At 45.1% G+C, this 27,200-nt stretch overlaps 1 protein-coding gene and 1 long non-coding RNA gene across 3 annotated transcripts in view; one reads left to right on the forward strand and one right to left on the reverse strand.

Moving 5' to 3' along the window:
- DLGAP1 (DLG associated protein 1) overlaps positions 1-26,050 on the forward strand; it is a 396,029-nt gene extending 369,979 nt beyond the window's left edge. For both annotated transcript variants that reach the window (XM_062201404.1, XM_062201405.1), the window contains 3 exons: positions 17,431-17,522; positions 22,980-23,132; positions 25,769-26,050. In XM_062201404.1, the coding sequence (XP_062057388.1) occupies positions 17,431-17,522; positions 22,980-23,132; positions 25,769-25,978 (455 nt within the window). In that variant the 3' untranslated portion in view covers positions 25,979-26,050. The remainder of the gene's footprint in view (positions 1-17,430; positions 17,523-22,979; positions 23,133-25,768) is intronic.
- LOC133767159 (uncharacterized) lies at positions 1,228-16,849 on the reverse strand. The gene is made up of 3 exons (XR_009866818.1): positions 16,777-16,849; positions 12,043-12,185; positions 1,228-1,336 (listed from the first exon to the last, which is right to left on the reverse strand). It is a non-coding gene; the product is annotated as an uncharacterized LOC133767159 (long non-coding RNA).
- Positions 26,051-27,200: the final 1,150 nt, after the last annotated feature.

Below are 27,200 nucleotides of genomic sequence, written 5' to 3' on the forward strand. Positions count from 1 at the left end.
TTTTCCTAGTTAGATGAAAAATACTTGCACACAGTAAGTATTGTCTTCTTCTGTTTGGACTGGAGCAACAAAATACCCTAAACTGGATAATGTGTAAAGAGTAGGCATTTGTTGCTTACCATTGTGGAGGCTGGGAAGTCCAAGATCAAGGTGCTGGTGGCTTTGGTTCCTGGCGAGGGCTCGCCCTCTGCTTCAAGGCTGGTCCCTTTTTGCTGTGTCCTCACATGGCCTGAGGCCTCTTTTATAAAAGGACACTTTCTATGTGTAGGAATCCAAGAGGGCTCCACTCCCATGGCCTACTCACTCATATAGACCCCACCTTTTAATATATTATCACCCCTGTTGTTGGATTTCAACACAGCACTGTTGGAGGGACACGAACATTCTGACCATCGTGAGTAACTGTTACTGCTGCTAGAAGCTGGCAGGGATATTTCCCTGAGAGAGCATGAATTCTTCTCGTCAGGGCCACGGTGCCTGTGACAGACAGGGAGGTGTACCTGCCGCAGCCATGATGGGACAGCTTCTGTGTTGAATAATCTCCGTGAACCCCATGTCTCTTTTCCAGCTCCTAAGACACAATTACATCTCACAAACATTGAAGCCTTTCTCCACGTTTTTCATGCTCTCTGGGACACAAAATCGGGGCTTCAAACTACTGGAATTCCAAAATTCTAAATAGTGCAGGGGTAAACTATGCTGAAGGCAGAGAGCTGCCGATTGCTAAGGAGGCCAGTCCAGCTCAGTGGGGAAGAATCTGACAGTAAAGCAGTGGCAGCCCTCCATAGCGAGAAGGGAGAAATAAGCACATGGAGGAATATTCATCTTGTCCTGACAATGACCCTGACAGTGGACCAGAGACATTGACAGGTGCTGTTCTATTTGCCCTCCAACTGCTCTCCAGCCGTTTCTTGTCCAAGGTCACAGAACACACAAGTGTCTGATGGAACAGATAGCGCATGAATAACATTTGACAAGATAATGATACTTTGTGTTGCTTGGCACTGTCCACAGTGGAGCTGTCCATACATATCTGCCCCTGGTTCCTTGGCAACCACAATTCTGTGCTGATAACTGGGCTCGCTTGTAGCCGGCCTTTGTTTTACTGAGTCTCTGACTTAACCTTTTCCATTTATTTTATTTTATTTTAATTTTTGTAAAAGGGGATGGTAAAGAAGAAACCAAGTTCTAGGTAACCAACTTTTATTTATTTGTTTTTTTATCTGTATACACTAGAAAAATGGCAAGGGTAAATAGGTTAAGCATCAGTGCCTCCGTCTCTTGGTCATTTTATGTGTTCTTTGGGTCCCACATGAGAGCACTGCAAGAAACTACACTGGAAAATAAAATTGAAAGATAAGTTTACTTTGGTGCAAAAAATTGAAACATATATAGTTTTTTGATAATAAGCATTTTCCCATGAACTTTCTAAAGTACCCTGGTACAGTGTGGGTCTCTTTTCAGAGTACATGACAAAAGTGCTTCCTTAACAAAATCCTCCCAGGAAATCTGGTTTTCCAGGTCATCTTGAACAGACAAATAGGATAGCATGTAAGAAAGGAAGATTCTAGTCATGCTTTTTTAAATTTTTTTTTTAAATATTTACTTATTTATTTGAAAGGCAAAGTTACAGAGAGGCAGAGGCAGAGAGAGCGAGAGAGGTCTTCCATCTGATGCTGCACTTCCCAGATGGCTGCAATGGCCAGAGCTGGGCCGATCCGAAGCCAGGAGCCAGGAATTTCTTCCTGGTCTCCCACGTGGGTGCAGGGACCCAAAGACTTGGACCATCTGTCACTGCTTTCCTAGGCCATAGCAGAGAGCTGAATCAGAAGTAGAGCAGCCGAGACTACAACCGGCGCCCATTTGGGATGCTGGTGCTGCAGGTGGCGGCTTTACCCACTATGCCACAATGTTGGCCCCGATATTTGTTTAATTCATTGTGTGGAATACCAGAATTATCACAATTTTTAAGTATTCAAAAATGTTTGGTGAATGCACTTAATGCCTTCAACTGTACATTTAAAAATGGTTAAAATGGCAAATCTTAGGTGTATTTTGCCACCACAACAAAATATTCTTCCAGGGGATGGGCATTTGGCACAGCGGTTCAGACACTGCCTGGGATAGCTGCATCCCTTATTGTTCTGTCTGGTGTGAGCCCCAGCTTCACTTCCAATTCCAGTTTCTTGCTAATGGGCACCATGGGAGGCAGGGATGGCTCAAGTACTTGCATTCCTGACACCAATGTGGGAAACCGGGACTGGGTTCCCAGGCTTCAGCCTGGCCCAGCCCTGACTGCTGTGGTCATTTGGAGAGTAGACCAGCAGATGAAAGAATCTGTGTCTCTCTGCCTTGCAAATAAAATGAAAATAAACAAATACACACTTAAAAACTATCCCCCCTAAAAAAGGGCTGCAGCACCTGAAGGTAGGCAAAACAACCACACCATCCTCATTTCCACAAGAATATCCATTTGCTGAATGTCTCCCTGAATTCAAAATATAGTGTGTCCACAACAATAGAAGAACCCTGTTTGTCCCATGGGAATTTGAAGTACAGATTTTGGGTGTGGGGGTTGTTATAATTATCTTTTTCTTTTAGTGGGTTGAAGAAGAGAACCATCCAGTTTTAAATAATTACCCAGTTATCAGTCATTTTCTGATACCATTATCCTAATCCTGACAGCTGCTTCCTGAGGATATTGTTTTTGGCATCCTAGGGCTGGGAACTACTTTTCTAGGTTACCTAAAACTGACTTAACCAAGGACAGACTAAACGGAAGCACTTTATAGGAGCCTGGTAACCTTAAGCTATCTTTGGAAATGTGTAACTACAAACTCTTGGGGTGTGTGGGGCTATTATTTCCCCTGCTAAAGGCCAAACAGAGTGAAGTCTTCAGTTCTCGTTCTAACCCTTCAGCCTCACCAGTCCTCAGTAGGATTTTGGCTGGATAACAAAATAACGAAAATGCAGTGAGACGGCCTACAAACCACGGCAGCTGCCGGGGTTCTTGTGCGGGCAGCACTGGAAGTGCAATGAGACCAGCTTCGCCCAGACAATGCCGCCCTTGTGTCACACAGCTGTCTCGGGAAGATGGCTCGGTGCTATTGGATAGTGGCTTGCGTGTTACATGGATCTGTCTGGTATTATCTCACCAGGAATGAACTGGCCAGATGGAACTGAATGCGACTGCCTGGGAAGGCGGTCTACCTCTGTGCCTCGAACCAGGCGCTCGAGTTTCAATGGCCTGAGGATGAAAAACCGGTTGATTGTGCTTCAGAATCTCTTCCTGAACTGTGGACAAGTTACATGTGGGATTCTCAGGCTTTATCTGAAAGGCACCGATAAACCTAGAGCATGTGCAGCAGGGAGGCGGGTGAATTCCACTTTCATTGTGCCTGGTGATAGCATCCACGTTAGTGAAGCTTGGCCATCAGGTCCCCAGAAGGCTCGTGAGCCTTGGCAGCCAATGGTAATGAAACCTGAAATGGGGTTTGCCTGGTTCCAGGTTTGGTTACAGAAGCTGCGCGCAGTCATTATTGTGACGGTCTATCGGAACGATCGCCCGGGCTCCTATGCCCGGACCGCCTCTTCTGTGTCTGCAGCGCTGCCATAGTGGGCAGCAGACAAAGCAGCGCTCTGAGCCCTGTAATTCATCTGCCTACAGTCCCTGGGGATTTCTCCGCAGGTCGCCGTGGGTGCATCCTAGCTTCTTTCGGTTTTATTCTCATTTTACTTTTGAACTGAACCTTCAAAGGGTCTCTCCCCTCCCCTGGTTCTTCCCCTTCCAACCCCATGCCCCCACGGGCACGCTGCAGGGTCTCTTTTTGTGAGCCCTGCCCTGGCCAACCTGAGATTAGTGACTTCAGAGGAAGGGGCAGTGGTGAAAAGACATCGTGTATTATGTGCCTGGTGATGACCCTTCGCGAATACCCCTTTGGTTTTGCGTTGCAGGATGTTGGTTCCACAGCCGGGAGAGAGCACCTCTCGTGGGTGTGCTTCTGGTGGTGGTTTCTGGAGACTAGGAGGGTGCCAAGGGGGTGAAGAGAAGTGATACGGTGAGGTGAAGGCAGCACCAGGTCTGGAAACAAACCTTGGTGTTTCCATTATCCCAGAGATTGCGAGAGAGGGACTGACCTCCCCGGCAAGATCTCCCACTGCTTTCTACAATAACCAGTTTTGTGGAATATAAATGCAATGGACTTTAAGCATAGTATCTAGTTCTTTTCTATAAAATTACCAAGAGAAATATGAACTAATTTCATTTCACTCAACTTGCAAAGGCTCAAAACTCTCTTGATTGATCTATGTGATCTATACAAGAGAAATCCAAAAAGTTCATTGAAAAATGGAATTCAAAGATAGGTCTATTTGGGTGCAAATTTTTTTAAAAACGCCTGCAATTTTTTTCATACTAAAGCTTTATTTCATGAACTTTTTGAAGAGTACTCATATACATGGATTTTTTAAAAATATAAGATTTATTTATTTGAAAGGCAGAGTTACAATGGGGATAGGGGAGAGGGAGAGAGACGTCTTCCATCTGCTGGTTCATTTCCCAAATGGCTGCAATGGCTGGGGCTGGGCCAGGCTGAAGCCAGGAGCCTGGAACTCTATCTCCCACATGGATGGCAGGAACCCAAAAAATTGGGCCATCTTCTGTTGCCTTTCCCAGGCACATTAGCAGGGAGCTAGATCAGAAGTGGAATGGGGGCTGGCGCCGTGGCTCACTTGGCTAATCCTCCGCCTGTGGCGCCGGCATCCCATATGGGCGCCGGATTCTGTCCCAGTTGCTCCTCTTCCAGTCCAGCTCTCTGCTGTGGCCCAGGAAGGCAGTGGAGGATGGCCCAAGTGCTTGAGCCCCTGCACCTGCATGGGAGACCAGGAAGAAGCACCTGGCTCCTGGCTTCAGATCGGTGCGGTGCTGTCCATAGCGGCCATTTGGGGAATGAACCAACAGAAGGAAGTCCTTTCTCTCTGTCTCTCTGTGTCTATAACTCTAACTGTCAAATTAAGAAAAAAAAAAGTGGAATAGCTGAGATTCAAACCACTGCTCCTATGGGATGTTGGCATTACAAGTTAACTCACTGTACCATGATGGCCCTGGATTTCAAAAATTTTGAACCTAAATAAAGTTCTTTTAATCCATATTCCTCAGACTTTTTGAAGTACCTTCCTGTGATGATATTGTACCATGGCTGATGTAAGCTGAAATATAGATACAAAGCAGAATCATTTTTTACAAGTAAGACTCCTAGCATGGTCCAAATTGGAAAAAGCAAGTTTAAATTGACTGAGTTTTTTTTTTGAAAACTTGCTCTTTAAAAACAAATAACATGGGTTCTTTTGGTTTGTTTGTTTTCCAAGAACCCTTCAGAAGCTCTGGTTTTAGTCAATGGGAAATTTCTACTTGAGAATTCTATTCTGCATCCATTCATTAGCCACCAGTGTTCGGCTCCTTTAAAAAAAAAAAAAAAAAAAGCAAAAGTAAAGCACTCTTGTGAGCGGCAGTGCCAGTTGGGAATGAAACAGATCTGTGTTTTCTACTTTGACGGGTTGTTATAGCAGTTCTGAATCACTAGCAGCTGCTGGGCCACAGGTTGGAGACATTCTTTGTCATGAGAGCACACTCATAAACGAGAGTGTCTCTCTGTGGGTAATCCCAGCGTGATGAAAACAGATGGGTTTGGACTGACAAATCCACATGATTTTAAAGAAAGAGGTCGACTCACTTTTTCAATTCTTTTTCCTTTACCCCTAAAACCTATGACATTAAAAAAGGAACCTAGGTGAGTGAAGAAAGAAGTCAAAACGTGTGCATAAGGAAATTTAATTCACCCGTAAACAAATTAAATTTATCCCAGATGGCTTGGCTCTTCCTGTCCAGCCACTTGAGCTAACATTATAAACAGTAATCCAAGAGGAATAATAGCCCAGCTAAGAACTATGTCAGCCAGTTAGTCAACTTTATAACGTAAAAAGTGATGCTAAATATGGTAAAAACTTTAGAGAATCAGAATGCGCAAGGACTAGAATGTGGCAGTTCAGTCGTTTTTCTGGTTGACATAGTGTGTCGGTGACTGTGTTAATTTCAAAAAAAAAAAAAAAAAGTACGCCTTCAATGAGATACCAGGGGTCAAATGGGCACAGTCCAAGCTGTCAAGGAGCTTATGGCCTGGTTGGAAATGAGGAAAGGGCAGACATCTAAGCACAGGAATGCGGGGAGCAATAAAGAAGGAGAGGTAGAGGAGATGAGGATTTCTGGGGGAAGTGCACCTGAGCCGAGTCTGGGGGATGAGGACTTTTGCTAGGCAAAGGTGACGAGAGCTTGACTAAGGTGCTGAAAGGGGCACCACCAGCTTCGGGTCTAGCACAAGCAAAAACATTGAGGAGAGGACAGCTTGGGGACTGGCGAGCTAGGGCACCTGGAGCACTGAGGGAGCGAGCAGCGGTATAAGTGGACAGGTTGGCCTTCACTGCCCCATGGCAGGAGGTTTGGGACTTATCCCATGGATGATGGGTGCTGGGTCTGATTGTGCTCCTCAAAATTCCTGCTGAAGCTTACTGGCCAGTGTGACAGCGCTAAAGTGTGGGGCTTTCAAGAGGTGATTAAGTCATGAGGGCGGAGACTTCAGGGATGGGTTTAGGACTCTTATTAAAGGGCTCACAGGAGTGCGTTCATTCTCTTCTGTCTGCCCCTTCCATTGGAGGAGGGGTCCCCATGCCTGCCCTCTGGAGGATGCAGCGTCATGGCGCCATCGTGGAGACAGAGAGCAGCTCTCCCCAGACATGGCCTGCAGGACTTTGACATTGGACTTTCCAGCCTCCAGGGCTGTAAGAAACACAATTCCATCATTTATAAATTACCTATCTATGGTATTCTAGCACACAAATAGACCAAGACAATGGGTAACCATGGGGGAGTCTGAAGTGTGGGAATAACACAAGATAGGAAACTCTCTAATTTGCTTAACAAAACCAAACCTCCAAGATTGGCAAGAGAAGGAGATTATTCAGCATCTGGATGGGGTAATCAAACTTTATACCAGGGGGCTTCAAAAGCTTGTGGAAATGGAATTAAAAGATAAAGTTTATTTTTGGTGCAAAAATTATGAAATCTGCGCCTATGCAGGGTCTTCAAAAAGTTCATGGGTATTTGCACCCAAATAAACATCTCCTAATTTCACTTTTTTATGAACTGTTTGATGTACCCTCAAAGACCTAATAGTAATCAACTAGAGAATCCCAAGGGGGGTGTGGATTTGGAGAGAAAAGAGGTGTGGAGCGAGTGGTTAGATATACTGCTTGGAAGCTGTGTTCATCCTTTTTCTATTGCTGTAACAAAATGCCTGAAACTGGGTACCTAATAAAGAAAAAGGGTTTATTTAGCTCAAGTTTGGGGGGTGGCTGAGAGTCCAAGATTGAGTGGCCCCATCCATTTGGTCTGCTTGGCTGCATTATAACATGAAAGAGAAACAGAAAGGAACCATAAAAGGCCAGGTGCATGGAGTGGCCCCACTCTATAGCAGCCCACACTCATGAGAACTATTTCAGTCCAGGAGACCAGCATGGATTAATTGTCTTATGAAGGCAGCACCTTCAGTGGCCTAACCACCTCCCTCTTGGCCCTCCTCTTCAAGCTCCTCTACCTCAACATGGACACAGCGAGGACCAGACTTCCAGCACATGAATGTTTGAGGGACAAACCACATCCAACTAAAGGATGAGTATCCAATGCAGCTGCAAATTTGAGAAACAAAAATCTATCTTTTAAATAGGAAAATGGATGAGATCACTCAAAAGGAATAAGGGAAACAGGGAGTAAACTGGGCTCAGAATTGAAGTTTGTGTTCAACATTTACAAGATGGAATGAGAGAGAAGTCCATAAAAAGCAGAGAAGGTTGGGCAGACATTGAGGTTCAACAGGTTAAGCCACCTCTCAGGACGCGCACATTCCATATTGGCGTGCCTCAGTTCATGTCATACCTGTGCTTCTCATCCAGCTTCCGTTAATGTGCACCTTGGGAGGCAGAAGATAATGGTTAAAGTAGCAGGGTCCTGCCACCCACATGGGAGACCCAGATTGATTTCCAGGCTCCTTTCTTCAGTCTGGCCCAGCCCTGGCTGTAACAGCCATTTGGGGAGTGAACCAGAAAATGGAAGACATGTCTGTCTGTCTGTCTCTCTCCTCCCTTCCCTCCCTTTCAAATAAATAAAAATAAATAAAGAGGAGGAGGAGAAGAATAAAGAAAGCAGTGTCAGGGAGGCAGAAGGTGAGCCAGAGAGGGTGGCAGTGTGGAATCCGAGGGAGTTAAGTTACCCTTGTGCCGAATGCAGGGTCCATAAGGTTAGAGCATGGAGAGAGCACCGGGCTCAGGGACTACAGACAAATGGGAGTCGAAGAAATGAGAGTGCAAAGGCATTCTGCCTTCAAAAAGCACTGCTTTAGTCATCTGGGGCTGCATACAAACTACATGGACCGGGTGCTTGTTGACAGCTGTCTTCTTGCTGTTTCTTCACGTGGTCTTCCCTCCACAGGTGTTTATGTCCTACTCTCCTCTTCTTATCAGCTCTACAATCATATTGCCTTGAGCTATTGACCTCATTTTCATTTAATTACCTTTTTAAGGACTCTGCAAATACAGTCACATTCTGAGCTACTGGGAGTTAGGTAGGACTAAAACATAAGAATTTCTTTTTTTTTTTTTTAAGATTTTATTTATTTGAGAGGTAGAGTTAGAGAGAGAGAGAGAGAGAGAGAGAATCTTCCATCCACTGGTTTACTCCTCAAATGGTCACAATGGCTGGAGCTGAACCAATCCGGAGCCAGGAGCCAAGAGCTTTTTCCAGGGCTCCCACAAGGGTGCAAGGCTTTTTCCAAGACTCCCACAGTGGGCCATCTCTACTGCTTTCCCAGGCCATAGCAGAGAGCTGGATCAGAAGAGAAGCAGTCAGGACGTGAACCAGTGCCCATATGGGATGCTAACACTACAGGTGGAAGCTTAGCCTACTAAGCCACAGCGCCAGCCCCAAGCATTTAAAAAAAAAAAAAAAAAAAAAAAAAAAGATTGATTTATTTGAAACACACAGTGACAGAGAGAGGGAGAGACAGAGAGACAGAGAGATCTTCCATATACTGGTTTGATCCCCAAATGGCCACAACAGCCAGGTCTAGGCCAGACTGAAGCCAGGAGCCTGGATCAGGAACTCCATCCTTGCATCCCAAGCGCTCAGGTCATCTTGTGCTGTCTTCCCAGGCACATTAGCAGGAAGCTGGATCAGTAGCAGAGGAACGGCGGCTTGAACCAGCACTCAGATACAGGATGCCAGTGTCGCAAGCAGCAGCTTAACCCACTGTGCCACAGGCAGTGACACAAATTCGACTAATGAGAGGGGAGGAGAGAATTTTACATTAGCTTCAGGGAACCAGGAGATTGAGGAGACTTGACGATTCTTCTTGGCAACCCGGGGGAGTTCCCCAGCAGAGGCAGAGATTAGACACAAGACTGGCTTATTTAGCAGGCTCAGAGCAGCCAGGAGGGAATGAGGCCAAGGACACAGGTGGGTGGGAGGAGTGGGTGCAGAGCAGTCATTAGGGGAGGGGCAGCTGGATAGGGTTATGGGACTGTGTGTGTGGCAAGCATCAGGAAAGAGAGAACACTGGGTGTATTCAGGCCTGATTCCCTTCATGTCTTCATCTCATAGGAGGCAGGGTATTGTTGAAGATGAGGGAATTGAGCCGGCACCGTGGCTCAATAGGCTAATCCTCCACCTTGTGGCGCTCGCACAGCGGGTTCTAGTCCCGGTCGGGGCGCCAGATTCTGTCCCGGTTGCCCCTCTTCCAGGCCAGCTCTCTGATATGGCCCAGGAATGCAGTGGAGGATGGCCCAAGTCCTTGGGCCCTGCACCCGCAAGGGAGACCAGGATAAGCACCTGGCTCCTGGCTTCGGATCAGTGTGATGCGCCAGCCGCAGCGCGCCGGCTGTGGCGGCCATTGGAGGGTGAACCAACGGCAAAGGAAGACCTTTCTCTCTGTCTCTCTCTCTCACTGTTCACTCTGCCTGTCAAAAAAAAAAAAAAAAAAAACGAGTCCAAGGGGAGGTAGCCCAGATGTTCAAAGACGCCAGCAGGCAGCAGTGAGAGATCAGCGGCCACAGGTTTGCAGTGGCACCACATCCCATGGTGAAGCACTATTTGGAAAACAGGGTGAGGCTGGCAGGATTATCTGATGTACTCTTTCTACCTGAAGATGGAGCTTGTTTTGCGGTAGAAGCTATTGGTCAAGAACAGGGTGACACTGGCCCTCCTTTTTGCTGAGGATCTGTTTTCTGAGCAAGGCTCTGAGTGGTCTGGTGTCCAGTGAGGGTTAGGATCCTATCTCTGTGTGTGTGTCTTTATCCCCTGCAGCCAGTGGGCCACGGTCCTGGCTCTGATAGGTGGGAAAAAACCATGCCAGACTATATACAGAGGCACTAAAATTGGAGTCCCTGAAGAGTTATTATGGAGCCCTTATAGACAAAAGAAATGATTCACCCACTCAGTGCCACTCGTGAAAGTCTGGCTGAAGGAAAGCCACCAAAAGAAGGGGACATCACTCAGTCCCCACTGTTGGGGAGAGAGGTCAGAGGGTGATGATTCATGGGAGAAGTGATTTCCTGTTTGGATCAGGCCACCTTTTCAGTTTCCAGGTAAATGCCCAAGAACTGAAGAGTGCACAAGGGATACAGGAGTTATAACTATTGCTAAATTATAAAAAGTTCCATATATTATTGCATCAAATAATCAGCAATCCTATGAAGATAGTATTATGACCATTTCACAGATAAGGAAAATGACAAACCGGAAAAACTCGCCCAAGATCCGCAGCTGGCAGGTGGCACAGCTGATGGTTTCTGAACCTCCCAGCCCTTTCTGACCTGGAGGATGCTTACCAGGTGGATTACAGCGGACGCGGCAGAGAGGTGTGAAGCATCCGTCCTCATGTCCAGTGTAGGAACCCATCACTGGGGGACAGCCAGACACCCTTCTTTGCAGGGAGTGATACAGAGTGTCTGGATATCAGGGGAGGACCCTGAGCATGTAGGAAATACCTCTGTTCTTCTGTTTCTGAGGCCTTACATTGGAGGCCTAATGACTATAGTTTGGGCATAGTAACTAAGAATTGCAAGCAGTCAGAGAAACCAGCGTTTCTGTCTTTACAGATCCAGAGCCCTAAGTCAACTCCTCTTGGAACATGGAAGAATACATATGTTAATTATGCTTAAGGATTTCAAATCTTGATTTTGTTTTGTTTTGTTTTGTTTGAAGGGTGGAGAGACAGACAGAGATCTCCCATCCACTGGTTTACTTCCAAAATACCTGAAACAGCCAGGCTGGAGCAAGCAGAAGCCAGAAGCCTAGAACTGAGTGGGTCTGAGTAGCAGAGACCCTCCTATTTAAGCCATCACCTGCTGCTGCCCAAGGTGCATATTAGCAGGGAGCTGGAGTCAAGAAGCAGAGCTGGGACTTGAACCCAGACACTCTGATATGGACTGTGGATGTCTCAATCAGTATCTTAACCACTGTGCCAAATACCTACCCCTGATTTTGACCCAATAAAAAGTCATGCATATCTCCAAAATTTTGATCCAGACTTTGGTTTGCCTTGCTATCAACCAGAGATTGACTGTCAGGGTTGAAAGAAAATGGTTAATTCTGTTCACCCCATGGACACTTCAAAAAGTTTGGGGAAAATAAAATTAAATGAGATGTTTGCTTTAGTGCAAAAAAAAAAAAAAATTGAAAACCAGGCACAGTTTTTCATAATACACATTTTCCATGAACTTTTTGAAGACCCCTTCATACCACTTCCTTGTTTCCAAAGCGAAAACCATACTCCACAGGGAAAGAAAAGGTATGCTCTTTTCTAAATACCAATTTTTCAATGTAGCCAGGAGATTTTAAATCATAGTTTGCATAAAGGCCCCTGTTTCCACAATCAAAATAGTCTTTCCCTGATTCTCATTATGACGTATAACTTATAAAGAACTCGAAAGTTATACCAGCCATCTCTGTCACGTGATCCCTGGTTGTTCTGTTCAGGTGTTGGTATCTTCTGGGGATCCTTGAACCACTCCCCTGCAGATTAGAAGGTATGATGGTGTAGATGCTCCTCGACTTACAACATGGTCACTTCCCAATAAACCTGTCATAAATTGAAAAAAATCAAAGTCTAAAATGAGTTCATACCCCAGAAGCAGGAGACACAGATAAATGTTTTATAAACATGACTGGAATGGGAAAATACAAAATACAGTATCCAAAAACCACTGGCATCATGGTGTGGGTTGTTCACCCTCATTGGGTTGCTAACTGGGAGTTGGAGCTCTTGTTGTAACTGCCCAACACCATGAGATCAGATTGCATATTTCTGACCCAGGAAGACAGCAAAATTCAAAACTCAACATTTAAAGTAAAATTTCTAGTGAATACAGATGATTTTCACATCTACCACCAGGCAATAAAAAAAAATCCCAAGTCAGATCATCATTGTAAGTTGGAAGCTGTCCATGCTTTATCTGTAGGACTTTATTTTTTTGAGAAAGAGCAAAAAGAAAAACTCAGAAACAAACATGAAAGTAATTAATATCCATTCCTTTGAAGGAGCGCACATAGATGGGTGTTTGCTATATTGGCCTTTATACTTCTATGCATTTTAATTTTTCCATATAAAAAACACTGGTATTAATAAATAGTAATTACTAAAACAAACTGGTTAGTCCAAAACCAATGATAATATTGCAGCTGAAACCACTTCAAACCATGCTGTTTGTTTTCCATTTCTTGAGAGAAAGAGACTATAACCACCACTTAAGGTACTCTTGGGGCAGGTGTGTAGCCTAGCAGTTGAGAGGCTCACAACCCACACCAGTGTGTGAGTTCCATTCCCAGTTCTAGCTCCTGACTCCAGCTCCCTGCTCCTGTGCACCCTGCGAGTCAACAGGTGATAGCTCCAGTAGTTAAGTCCCTGCCACCCACATGGGAGACCTGGATTGAATTTCTGGCTCTTAGCTTCGTCCTGGCCCAGTTCCAGCTGCTGAGGACATTGGAGGGTGAACCAATGTCTCTGGTTTTCTCCTTGTCATTCAAGTAAAATTTTAAAGTTAAAAAAGTGAAATTCAAGGTTAGCCCTGGAAGAATATACTATACCTAGACTTTTTCTATACAGAACTTTCTAGTACCAGTTGGGCTGTTTTTATATGCATGGAAAAAACTAGTATATTTCACTTACTATTTCTCGTACTGTATATTAAGCATCCTTGAAAGGAATATTTCTTTCCACTCTGCTGGAAGTTGATAGTGAATAGTTTAGACTAGTTTCAAAACAGAATCAAGCCAGCGCTGCAGCTCATTAGGTTAATCCTCCGCATGCAGCGCCAACACACCGGGTTCTAGTCCCAGTCGGGGCGCTGGAGTCTGTCCCGGTTGCCAGCTCTCTGCTATGGTCCGGGAGTGCAGTGGAAGATGTCCCAAGTGCTTGGGCCCTGTACCCGCAAGGGAGACCAGGAGAAGCACCTGGCCCCTGGCTTCGGATGAGCACGATGCGCCGGCCGCAGCGCGCCAGCTGCAGCAGCCATTGGAGGGTGAACCAACGGCAAAGGAAGACCTCTCTCTCTCTCTGTCTCTCTGTCTCTCTCTCTCACTGTCCACTCTGCCTGTAAAAAAAAAAAAAAAAAAAAAAAAAAAAAAAAAAAACCCAGAATCAAGATGCTTCTTTTCTCTTTATCTCTTTTTAAATTAATATATGGCTAGTTCCTTTCAACTTTTTACTTCCACTGGTGTTTACCATTTATTGTTCATCAATTTCTTACTGCCTCAAGGAGCATTTACAAACATACATTTACTTTCAGAAGAAAAAAAAAAAATCAGCTCACATACCAAGTGGGTATCTACTGGGGAAAAAGAAAGCAAACAAAACAAGACCAAAAACTCCATTGGAATGTCTTTCTTAAATGAAAGTGTGTTTTTAGTTCTCTGGGAAAGAAAGTTTGGAGGGCAAGGAACTCTGAATTGTTACCTGCTTGTCCCAAACCCTCTTGGTTCCATGCTTTCACTCAGGCCCAAGTCCTTATTTCCCTTCCCTGGGCAGGAAAGATTATCAATTGGACACTGGTAATGCAAGTATCCTGGAGCTGGTAGGAAATTTCCACCCAAAGAGCAGGATGGTAAAAAAACCAGGGAAACAGAAGGGCCACACTCCACCCCACATGTCATCCCTAGGACTCTGAATCTCGGGCTCTAGCCAGACCCCAGTGAAGGCAGAAGAATGTCTCTGTTTTACTTTCAAGAAACATAAAAGGGAGCCCCTGCCTACATGGTGGTGTCACCTGCATGACGGCTTAGCGCTGTCTTCCTTGTTGAGAATAACTGCCTTGCTCAGCTGCTGTTACCATGGTGCTCTGTTATACTAGGCAGTCCCATGTCAATGAGAACCATTGGCTCAAGGTTTCTAGGAGTGTCAGAATAGCTGGAGTTTCTGTGCTAGATCCCAGGAGCTATGGAATGCCAACCAGCAAATGGGAGACCCAGGGACCCTCATTCTAAGCTCCCAGGACTCATTCTGAGATTTGCCTACCCTTCTGCAAGACAGTTCACAGAGGTTTCCACAAACTTCAGAGTTTGCCTAAAGTCATGTATTCACGTAGGAAGTGCCTGTTCCATGTCCGTCTCAGATCTGGGAAAGGTCACCCATGAAACAGACCTGTCCCATGCAACCAGGATGTCCGGTCACTTTTAAGGTGCCCAGACTTTGTTTTTTTCCTCTTTGCTTCTGACCAGGGCAAGGGTGGTTCTCACAGCTGGCACACCCAAAAAGGAAGTATGGCTTTCTGATCCTAGATAATAACTAACATTTATTAAGTGCTTACTATATACTGGACAGTACCCTAAGCAATTCATAAATTAATGCTTCTAACCTTTAAAAATTTTTTTTTCAATTAAAATTTTTAAAAAGATTTATTTTATTTATTTGAAAGTCAGAGTTACAGAGACAGAGCAATCTTCCACTTGCTGGTTCACTCCCCAAATGGCCACATCAGCCAGGGCTGAGCCAGGCTGAAACCAGTAGCTTCATGGGCTCTCTTGTGGGTGGCAGGTGCCCAAGCACTTGGGTCTTCTTCCACTGTGTTTCCCACACCATTAGCAGGGAGCTGTATCAGAAGTGGAGCAGCTGGGACTCAACCCAGCATCCATATGGGATGTCAGTGTCGCAGATGGCTTTACCCACTACACCACAATGCCAGCCCCTCTTTTTAAAATTTTAAGGTTTATTTATTTTATCTGAAAACAGAATGAAAGAGAGAGAGAGAGAGATCTTCCATCTACTGGCTCCGTCCCCAAATGGCAGCAGCCAGGGTTGGACCAGTCTGAAGCCGGAGGCTGGAACTCCATCCAGGTCTCCCGCGTGGGTGGCAGGAACCCACATATTTGGGCTACCTCCTAGGCATATTAGCAGGAAGTTCAATCACAAGTGTAGAGTAGTGGGACTAATTCCAGGCACTCCAACGTGGATGTACATGTCCCAAGCGGCAGCTTAACCCATAGCACCACAACACTCACCCCAGCTTTTAACCTTTAAAAACAACACTACAAATAGGTAACATTGGCCCCACTGTACATATGAGAAAACAGAAGTTAAGTGACTTGTCAAAGCAGTAGCTGGCAAGTGTTGGAGCCGAAATCTGGCCCACTCCAGGCCTGAACTCGTAATTGCTGCAGCGCCTGTGTCTCTAAAAACTGCCTTTTCTGCTCCTGAGATATGGAAAAAGAACAATGCATACAACTGATTAATAAAACTGAAAAGGAAACCCATCTCCAAAGACTGAAACAGACTGGGAGCTGGCTTTGGCACAGGGGCTGAGTCCCCACTTGGGACGCCTGCACATCTGGTTAGGAGTACCTGTGTTCAGGTCCTGGCTCCTCTGTTTGCCATCCAGCTTCCTGCTGATGTCCCGGGAGTTAGCTGGTAGTGGCTCAGGGACTTGCTACCCACATGCAAGACCTGGATGGAGCTCCTGGCTTCTGGCTTCAGCCTGGCCCAGCTCTGACTGCTGTGAGCATTTGAAGAGTGAACCAGTGGATGGAAGTCTCTCTCTCTCTCTCTCTGTTTCTCTCTCTGTTTCTCTCTCTGTCTCTCTCTCTGTCTCTCTCTCTCCTTTAAAATAAAATGCAAATGAAAAGTTTAAATAAAAACAGACCAGAAAAAAAGCAAGAGCTTTGGTAGGGGACAGCTGTCAGGGAGGCCCCCTTGTTAACCCAGAGGAGGCAGATGCCTGCCCATGAATGAGCTGTTGGCTGACTGGCCAACAGGTGTGGGTACACAGAAACGTATGAGTCGAGCCTAGACACCCTGAGTACCTGGAGCCGTTAGCTAGCATGACAGAGAAGCAAAATACTGGGAAAACCCAGGGACAAAACAGAGTCTCGGTAAATTGTTCACATTCGGAGCAGCAACAGGGTTCCTTAAATCCTATAGCGTCCCTCCCCGCGAAGATTTCCGCCCGGGAGAGAGCTTCTCCCAGTCTGGTTTCCACTGAGGGAGCCCTCGCCCCTTCCCTCCCGCCGGCAGCACGTCCCCTGGACCGCCCCCAGGCCCAGCTCCCTCAGGGCAGCGGCGCGCAGGCTTCCCGGCGCGAGACGCCGCCGCCACGGACGCTGTGCGCGGAGCTCTCTGCCGGGTCCCTGCACGCGCGCCCCGAAACCGCGGGGCGCGGGGCTGCGCACCCAGCCAGAAGTACCTTGTAAAGGGAAAGATTTTCGGCGCAGTACGTAGGGAATCAAACCTATGATCGCCAGAAAAGTGGGCAGTAGAGTTCAGACGCTGGCGTGGAGCTGGCGTTCCCTGGGGGTTGGAAAAAAAGAAAAAACTTTTCAATGGGCCATGGGTCCTTCCTGACAGTCCCCAGTGGCTGAGCTCCGGAAAAAATATTGAAGGATATGGATGGCATCTCTTGATTGGCAAGAGATTCCCCTCTCCCAGTTAGGATCGCTTTTCTTGTGCTTAGGTTCAGATTAGAAAAAAACAAGCCAGGAGACCACCACTGCAGCCTCCATAAATCCGTTAACTACACTGGTAAACCTTGACATTCATCCTTGCGGTAAAAGAGGTTGAAAGGAAAAAACAACCGTTTGCTTCTTCTCTCGGTAACATCCAGGGCTGTGATGGAAAACTCCATTACTCCCAGAAATGTGCACGACGGGCAAGTGTTTTTCCAGGCTGATTATGTGCTTTAACCCAGGAGCACCTGGGATTGGGCTGTCCGGGTGGGCGCGTGCCGGCGCTGGTGCTGTTCTCCCTAATCGTGACAGCGTAACTTCCGCTTTGCTTTACCAGAAGAAATCTCAACAGTGAGGCATAATGTGTAAACTTCTTGTATGTTTGCTCTTTTCAGTTCTAGGGAAAATCCGAACCGCAGTGGGCAGTGCCCAACTTCTCATGGCGCAGAAATTCTACCAGTTCAGAGAACTGTGTGAAGAAAACCTGGTAGGTAACACGCCCTGTCTCCACGACTTCCTTGCTAGTTCCTTCAGAAGGTGCCATCAAGATGGGTGCAACCAAAGGAAAACTGACTTTGAACCAAGGCAAGGCCGCTTAGTGTCTCTCACCTGGCATAGAGTTTTCCAATGAATCATGTCCTGCTTTTCTCGAGATTAAGAAATATTTATGTTACACTTAAATAATCTTAGAAGAAAAATCTAATCAAGTTAAAACTCCATTTCCTGCTGTGTTGTAATTGAAAATTTTCCATTTTCCTCACTTTACATGGCATCTCTGATTTTATTATTCTTACCTAAATATGGAGCATACTAACATTTCAAACATAATGGTACTGAGAAAATCATTTTGGAGAGCGATTTTTCTTTGTGAAATAGCCATCCATGGCCATTTCCTAGCGAAGAGGTCTCTGATTTAATTCAAGGGCCAGAGGATGAGGGCCCTTTATCTTTTCTCTCTGATATAAAAGAACAATTCAGCCTTCTTGCCATACAAAAAACAAAATAAAACAAAACAAAAATAAAAGCACCATTATCAACAACAGAATTTTTAAAAGTGACTTCAAAATGAAAAGGCAAGAGCTTTCTTATATATGCCTTTAAAAAATGCTACTATCTCCATGAACATAACTCCACAAAAATAGCTTTTCTTGCTCAGCCGGTGGTAAGGCTGGATCTAGAACAAAGAAAATGAAAACCGACGTATGTATCTTGTGGAAGGTGAGAACATGATTATTTGCAATCTAAATAGCCCAAAATATGATTTTAGAATTTTAACTGCTTCTTGTTAACACGGACAAATATGAGCGAATATTTCAAGAAGTGCATGGACAATGGAATTAAAAGATACATTTATGTGAGTGCAAAAAGTTTAAAATCTATACATAGTTTTTTCATAATACACATTTTTCATAAACTTTTTGAAGATCCCTCATAGGCATGAATTTCAATTTTTTAAAAAAGATTTATTTATTTACTTAATGGCAGAGTTACCAAGAGAGAGGGAGAGACAGAGGGAGAAAGAAAGAGCTTCCATCCAGTGATTCACCTCCCACAAATGGCCACAACAGCCAGGGCTGGGCAAGGCCAAAGTCAAGAGCCTACAGCTTCTTCCGAGTCTCCGACGTGGATGGCAGGGGATACTCCTCCACTGCTTTCCCAGGCCTTTAGCAAGGAGCTGGATCAGAAATGGAGCAGCCAGAACTCGAACTGGCAGCCATATGAGATGCTATTGTCACAGGTGACAGCTTAACCTGCTACACCACAGCACTGGTCCAAATTTCAAAAATTTTTGCACCCAAACAAGTGTGTCTTTTAATTCCATTTTCCATGAACTTTTTTGAAGTACCCTCATATAGACTGAAAGGGAATTATTTTGACAGGGATCAACCACGAGAAAATATAAAGCATGCAAAAGTTGGTGGGTACTCTCTCTCTGTCTTCTCCAAGCCTTTTTTCTTTGGACACACACACACACACACACTTGTTTTCCTCTCTCTCAGCAAAAATTACCAGACCCTTCTTCCTGCTCAGAAATTTATTTTGGATCATGAGATAACTTATAGTAGCAAATGTAATAATAACTGAATTCAATTCAATGAATATTTTATTGGATTCAATTATGTGCCAGGTACAGAAATCTTACTAATTTGTCAACTTTCTATTGTGTCACAGATCTTAATTAATGCAATCCTTTTTAAGTGTAAAGCAGCTCATATAAAGCCATTTTGCTCAAACTGGCCAGCAGATACACGAGGAAGTCACTGTGTCCATACAATAGGGAAAACACAGCACACCTTGAGAAAAGAATGTGATGAGCCAGTATGTTAGGAAATAAAATGCAAACATTGCACAGATTGTAAAGATGAAATTGCCAACAAAGCTGGCGCTGCGGCTCAATAGGCTAATCCTCCACCTTGCAGCGCCGGCACACGGGGTTCTAGTCCCTGTCGGGGCGCCGGATTCTGTCCCAGTTGCCCCTCTTCCAGGCCAGCTCTCTACTGTGGCCCGGGAGTGCAGTGGAGGATGGCCGAAGTGCTTGGTCCTGCACCCACATGGGAGACCAGGATAAGCACCTGGCTCCTGCCATCGGATCAGTGTGATGCGCCGGCCACAGCGCGTCGGCCGTGGCGGCCATTGGAGGGTGAACCAACGGCAAAGGAAGACCTTTCTCTCTGTCTCTCTCTCTCATGGTCCACTCTGCCTGTCAAAAAAAGAAAAAAGAAAAGAAATTGCCAACAAAACTTTTTGAAAATTTTGCAAATTTCTAGGAAATGTTAACCTCGTTTAAGCCAGTTTTGACGTTTCCTAGTTCCTGATGGGCTCCCATTCGTTGGCCATCACTGAGGCAGGAGAGCCACTGATGCAGGTCCAAACAGGCTCCCATGGGGAATGTCAAGAGCCCACTCTGTCACGGACTGTGCTAAGAGCTTGTAGACTTCTGATCTTGCAGACTTCTGTGGAGTTGATAGTGACGTCATTTTTATGCTGGTTTTACAATGAGAGAAATGGGCATAAAAAGACTAAGAAATCTGGCCAGGGCCCCGTTGTAACAGGCAAAGCCAAGATTCAAGTCCCAGTCTGGTTGACTTCAATTCCTGTTGATTGCACCTTTAAGGGAGGGGAGTAGGCTCCACCCCCTGTGCTGCAGGAAGCGCAGTCCTAGGTGGTTTGGTGGTGGCACTGCTTAGATCCACAGCCGCATAAAAGTGGTGCTATGATTGGTCAGAATCAGACCCAGCCCTGTTTCCTAAAGTTCCTACTCTGAGGAGAAGAAAAGTAAAAGCTTTTTATTTGGAAAACGGTTACACATTATCCCAGACTAGATTCTCAGACACAGAATGAATAGGTGGAAGTTGGCTTTTTCCAAGTTAACTAAACCAGGAGTTCAGCCCTCCTCATCCCTCTATTCCCTTTCTGACCTCTGACCTCCAAGATGGCCTAGCTTAGGTTAAGGGGCGTCTGCCACTCCCTCTGGTGACCCACTGATTGGGCAAATGGCTGAGACTTTAAGGTCTTTCTGTTTTCTTATCCATGTTTTTGAAGATGTGAGGTCGAAGAAGAGGGAACAAATTGCCCATGATGCAGAGTTATGTGCATTTAAGAAAACACTACAGGGACCGGCACTGTAGAGTAGCAGATAAAGCCAACGCCTGCAGTGCCGGCATCCCATATGAGCGCTGGTTTGAGTCCTGGCTGCTCCACTTCCAATCCAGCTCTCTGCTATGGCCTGGGAAAGCAGCGGAGGATGGCTCAAGTCCTTGGGCTCCTGCACCCATGCATGTCCTGGCTTCTGGCTCCTGGCCTTGGATCAGCCAAGTCCTGCAGTTGCGGCCATTTGGGGAGTGAACCAGCAGATAGAAGACTCTCTCTCTCTCTCTCTCTCTCTTTTTACCTTTGCCTCTCTGAAACACTTTCAAATAAATAAATAAATATTTTTAAAAATTAAAAATTAAGAAAACACTACAAATTTGAGCTCATTACACTATACCATTTCATACAATGGGACATTGAAAAAAATGTAGCCAATAAGGCTTGTTTGCCTAGACTCCAGTGAATCCAAAATATGAAGCTTAAGGTTTTTTTTTTTTTTTAAGAATTATTTATTTATTTGAAAGCCAGAGTTACACAGAGAGAGGAGAGGCAGAGAGAGAGAAAGAGAGAAAGAGAGAGAGAGAGAGAGAGAGGTCTTCCTTCCATTGGTTCACCCCCAAAATGGCCACTACAGTCGGCACGCTACACCCATCTGAAGCCAGGAGCCAGGTGCTTCCTCCTGGTCTCCCATGCGGGTGCAGGGCCCAAGCACTTGGGCCATCCTCCACTGCCTTCCCAGGCCACAGCAGAGAGCTGGACTGGAAGAGGAGCAACCGGGACAGAACCAGCACCCCAACCAGGACTAGAACCTGGTGTGCCTGCACTACAGGTGGAGGATTAGCCTAGTGAGGCGCAGCGCCGGCCAACTTGAGCCATCTTCTACTGCTTTCCTAGGCCATAGCAGAGAGCTGGATAGGAAGTGGAGCAGCAGGGTCTCGAACCAGCACCCATATGGGATGCTGGCACTGCAGGCAGCAGCTTAACCAGCCACACCACAGCGCTGGCTCCTTGAATACGTTTTACTACTAAACCAAAAAATTATAAACCTTAGAATTTATCTCTTCCAATGAATTTTGGAAGGAGGGGTAGTTTTAGAACCATAAATTCATTTTTTTATTTTTATATTTTAGAACCATACATTTATAGATATGTTTATTTATATTTATTGTGAGCCAGACCTAAAATATCCAAGGACTTAAAAGTTCTTTCTAACCTATTTACTTGGATGGCCATCAACTTTGAACACTCTCTGACATTTCAATGATAACATTTTTATTAGGGGTTAGTTTGAAAAGCGCACAGTGCCTCCGAGTTATTATACGACATGAGGTTTCAAGTCTGTTCAGTTGCCCAGAATACCCAGAGGTAGCTAGAACTGCCATTCACCAGGCATGCCACCACCCCCTGACGCATGGTCGCTGCCACTCATCTGACCATAAGTGCCTTTAGCTACTGTTGCAGTAGGGAGCAGCGAGGAGCATGATACCATCAATCACTTAGTTGTATTTTTTCAGTCTTAGCTCATATGAAGTCGAGTTCATAATTTCTATTGTCAGGCATATGTGAATGGGGACGAAGAAAGTCAGTCCTCAAAACCTAGAGAATGTTTACTATTATCTAGCAAAGGGTCATGAACGTATAATATATGTATGTATAGATAATGAGCATTATCTATACTATATTTTGATCAATTGAATCCAAATTTCAAATCAGTCATATGATAAAGTGTATTTCTAACATCTTGATTATTAAACATGCTACTTTGAAACACCAATTCTTTTATAATTTGTCATTTGTTTGCCCTAGTGTTTCACTGAACGTGAATGTTAAAACTAATTTCATTATCTGGTCATATTCTAGCCTTATTTATTTATCTTGTCTCTGAATACATTGTGTAGCATGGAGTAAAATATTGAGTCTAATAATATACTGCATTTCTTTTTTGAAGACAGCATTTTCATTTAAATATTTTAAATTTTAAATAAAAATTTTAAATAAAAATTTTAAATAAAAATTTAAATATTTTAAATTTAAAAATTTTAAAAAGGCATCCTGTAGATCACACATTCTGGGTTGCTTTTTTTTTTTTAATGTTCAGACACCCCACACACACACATTTGTATTGACTGATGTTGCATCACAAGTTTTACAACCTTGACATTTGAGAATCACTGACTCAAACGGATGAGTGTATAAAATTGCCATTCGTAGCCTCACTTTTATCTCCTGTTTGAAAACCAAAAGGAACTCATCTTCCTTATGTTATCTAAACTATTTGAAAAGGCCTCTTTGGCCCTGGGCTTGTTGTCAGGATTGCTTCTAAAGCATGAATATTTTTCTCTCTCTTGTACAGAATCCAAATGCTCATCCGAGGCCCACCTCCCAGGATTTGGCGGGGTTTTGGGACATGCTGCAGTTGTCCATAGAAAATATTAGTATGAAATTTGATGAACTTCATCAATTAAAGGCCAATAATTGGAAACAGATGGATCCTCTTGACAAGAAGGTAGAACAATGTAGATTTTGTATGGTTCATTTAAAAACCTGCACAAACACTGGACAGTCTAAATAGGCTTCTGCATTTAGTGCTGCTGTTTACAATGTGAAATGGAGCTGATATCATATTCATTTCATTGTAATGACAATGTTTACATAGTAATCATTTGGGATATTATCTGTAATATGTTTCAGGCATATTTTTAAAGAAAAACCTGTCTTTGTGAATTGGAAAATGGGAATGTGGCTTTTTTTTTTTTTTTTGTTAATTAAACTTTAAGTTAAACTATTTTAGTCACTGGAAGGAACTGCCTCCATTTTGCTTTTTAAACTAAAATAAATGACATCTTCAGTGCATGATTCCATAGAACAAGAGTTCAACTTCCTTACACCCTTGGGATGTGGTTCCAAGAAAAATAGGAAGCCCTGAAAAATAACTGACTTTGAGAATCATCTCAGAAATATAGCAATGAAGAAATCACTGTTGTTCAAGTCTAAAAGCATACACCATACAATTTCACAGTAAACATAAGTGTTGGGATTTTTTTATTTCAAAAGAATTTTTACTTCTGGTTGAATTGCCTTGGGGGATATTGCTCACTGGGGTCCTAATGCAAGCGTTTAGAAATAAAAACCTGAGTTCTTTTATTTTAATTAAACAAGTGCAGTTTTCACATGTGATGATGGGAGAGGGTGTCCACCAGACTCACACAGGTATCCAGTGTCCACTCCCCAGGCTGGCCTGTCAAGCAGGAGTGTTTTTCACCCTTTGCTCTCATGGCCTGTGATCAAGAGGTTCACCTTGTGAAAATTAAGAACGGCTCTTCCTTTGAAGCAGTGATGGTCCTGCCTCTCAGGTGTCCTCACTGATCAGAGCTCAACGGCAATCCAATCCATTCTGCTGCTGCTCATCATAATCTCAGGGTTCCTGGGGCACCGGCCCCCCAGGAGAAATCCAGTCCCCAGGGACAACGTGTAAGTGACAAGAGGGCAATGCTCTCATCTCTGTGCCCCCACTTCTAGTCCAGCCACTGTCCAGCCAGGGGTCTCAGTGTTAAATATGAAAGTACGGTTGATGGGGCAAGGACCTCTCACTTGGGAAGCCAAGCATTTGCATCCAGTCTGATTTAATTTATGTGTAAAACTGATAAGCTAGACAAGCTTTTAAGTCTGTCTCCTTTTAAGAAAACACTACAAGGCTGTTCTCTCTGTCCTGGGGAGGCTGCCTGTCAGATTTCCTCCACCTGACAATAAACCTTCTCCCTTAAAAAAAAGAAAAAAGAAAAGAAAACACTACAAATGGTCAACATGCTGGTAAATGAATCTCCAGAGCTGATCTAATTTCTCATTCATTGATTTTTTTAAAAAGTTGCTAAAAAACATGTACAAGGAAAGGAAAATGACTAAAAAGTTTCCAGTATGGACACTTTTTAAAATAAGTCCACTGAGGTACCCAACATGAAGATTTCAAAAGTCCAAAAGAAGTGATGCTAGGAATGGATATGTGTGAGCTGCTGATATTTGCACAATCAGTAGTTAGATTGATTTTTAAGGCTTTTAAAATATACTCTATGACCAGCCCATTCTATCACACCATGGATGTGAGAAACACATTTGCTTTTATGAGAATTGAAAGTATTTTCCTTGAAAAGGAAACGTCAAATCCAGGTAAATCTGTTCTCAACCTGGGGGCTCAACATCCTCCCCGTGTGCCCCCCATCAAGTCCGTGGTGGTGGTTCAGAGCCCCTTCACTGTGCCTGCACTGTTTTTGTTTTTGTTTTTTTTTTTGGCTGTGTTTTTTTTTTTTTTTTTTTTTTTTTTTTGGCCAAAAGGATGAATGGCTGTTTATTTATTTATTTGCAATGACACTGCAAACGGATTTTATAGTTTGATGCTGATAAGAAGGATGACCAGTTTCTGGCTTGTGCTAAATTTTCATGGCACAATTTCTGTCGCTGTGAATGCAACTGCCGTGTGGGCCAGTCATCTGGAGGCCCCTGGGGCCTGACTTCCTGCAGTCATCTTGGATCTGGCTCCCCTCCCGACCATGGGAGATCTCAATGTCCTCCCTTCCCGGTAACCCTGTATTGCTGTGTGTTCCCGCGGATTGCGCAAAAGGGAGTTACTCACTGTGGCATCAACAAAGCTAAAGAACACAGTCTGAGAACCTCTTCCTCCTTTGGTTAGGCAGGCTGGGGGAGAGAGGGAGGCTGGCTGGGTGGGCCGGAGCAAAGAGCGAGCCTCGGATGTTTTTAAACCACGAACCAAGCTCGTACCCCTGCCCGGTGCCTGGCCCCTTAGAGGGGAGACAGGCAGAGTTCGAGCTGCTGCTGCAGCTGCTGGCTCTCCTTGGCCCATCCTTGGCACCAGGAAGAGCCTGGAGAGGGGGGTTCCAGAGAACGCCACACCAAGTGGTGTTTTTTTTTTTTTTTCCCCCGCTGCATCTTTTGAATACCCAAGCCAGAATAATGAAAAAAAAAAAAAATTATATATGTATTTATACAGTGTGCAGATCAGAACCAACCACCCTTAGGTTAAAACAGAAACAAAACAAAAAAGTGTGTTCTAACTACTGACCTATCCCAGTTTTTCCCAAGCTTGTCCTGAGAAGCTGTGTAATGTCCTGAACCTTCTGCTTTGATCAGGAGAGAAGGGCCCCTCCTCCAGTGCCAAAGAAGCCGGCGAAGGGCCCCGCGCCGCTGATCCGGGAGCGCTCGCTGGAGAGCTCGCAGCGCCAGGAGGCCCGCAAGCGCCTGATGGCCGCCAAGCGCGCCGCGTCCGTCCGCCAGAACTCGGCCACCGAGAGCGCCGAGAGCATCGAGATCTACATCCCCGAGGCGCAGACCCGGCTCTGAGCGCCGCCGCCCGCCACGTATCTGTCCCCCGCTCCCGCCCTACCCCGGCCGCCTCCCCGCCTCCCGGCCCCCTCCCAGCCCGTCCGTTTCTGAGCTCAGTGACTTCCACTGTCGTGGTGTAGTTGTCCACCTCGCAGGAGCCGACCCCCGGCCACCCCGCTCCCTGGACCAGTCTGCCCATCTTCCTCACCTAGCCTAGCCCCGGGTCCTGATCCGTCACCCTGCCTCATCCACAGACCCAAACCTTTATTTTCTGGGCCAAGCCACACCCACCTGTGTAGAAAGGACACCTTTAGATCACCTGCCATCCTCAGTTCTCTCAAGCTAGTCTGTTCCTAGACCTCAGCAATATAAAACCATAGGGTATTTCAGAAATCCAGTATCACAGGGCGATCCTTTGGGACTTAACGGTCTTCCACAGGGAAGAATCGAGGGCTCCGATCCCCTTTATTTCCCCTAAATGGTTATTCTTTTTTTAAAAGCAGAGGGAGCACTTTATTCCCAACCTCAGACATCACACCGTCTCATCAGAATCAAGGAGTGACAGGGAGAAAGGGGACCAAGCCGGCCTGGGGGTGGGGGACCCGAATGTGTAGCCGAGAAGGGAGACAGAAGTCAAGTCCGCGGGTGCTGCGGGCACCTGCGCCACTCACAGCTGCACAAACTGCCTCACTGTTACTTCATCAATCACAGCTTCAAATGTTGCAATCAGCAGAAGATTGTAAATTCGATCTTTCAGGGAAATTAATCTATTCCGAATGGCAATAAAATGAAGAAAGGCAAGGCCATGGAAGCCCGGATGGTTTCAGATACTAAACAAGGGATTTTTTTTTTTTTTTTGTCCTAGTACTAAGAACATTTAGATCTGAAATGTTTGGTCAACTTTCATTGTGCTGTGTATATTCTGTCGTTGTGGAGGTGGTTTTTCAAGGGGAGAGCATTGGTTCATTTGTTAGTGTCCATGTTGGTGGGCCTAATTACACACATACAGGTGCACATGTGCCTACGGAGCATGGTGGCAGCACAGCTGTTTTCAGAGACCAGTTGGGGTTTTCCTATCATCCCTTCGAATGCTACACGTCCATCTGTTTTAACCCAGTAGCTCATATCTCAGATGCGTTTTCTCCTTTAGTCTCCTCTCATGATAATTCCGAGTCCAATCATACCCCCAGCATAGGAGTCTGTCCTATGTCAAATAGATGAAATAAATTCTCTAACCCAA

Source organism: Lepus europaeus, chromosome 9 (genome assembly GCF_033115175.1).
Source record: "Lepus europaeus isolate LE1 chromosome 9, mLepTim1.pri, whole genome shotgun sequence".
NCBI classification, from domain to species: domain Eukaryota; kingdom Metazoa; phylum Chordata; class Mammalia; order Lagomorpha; family Leporidae; genus Lepus; species Lepus europaeus.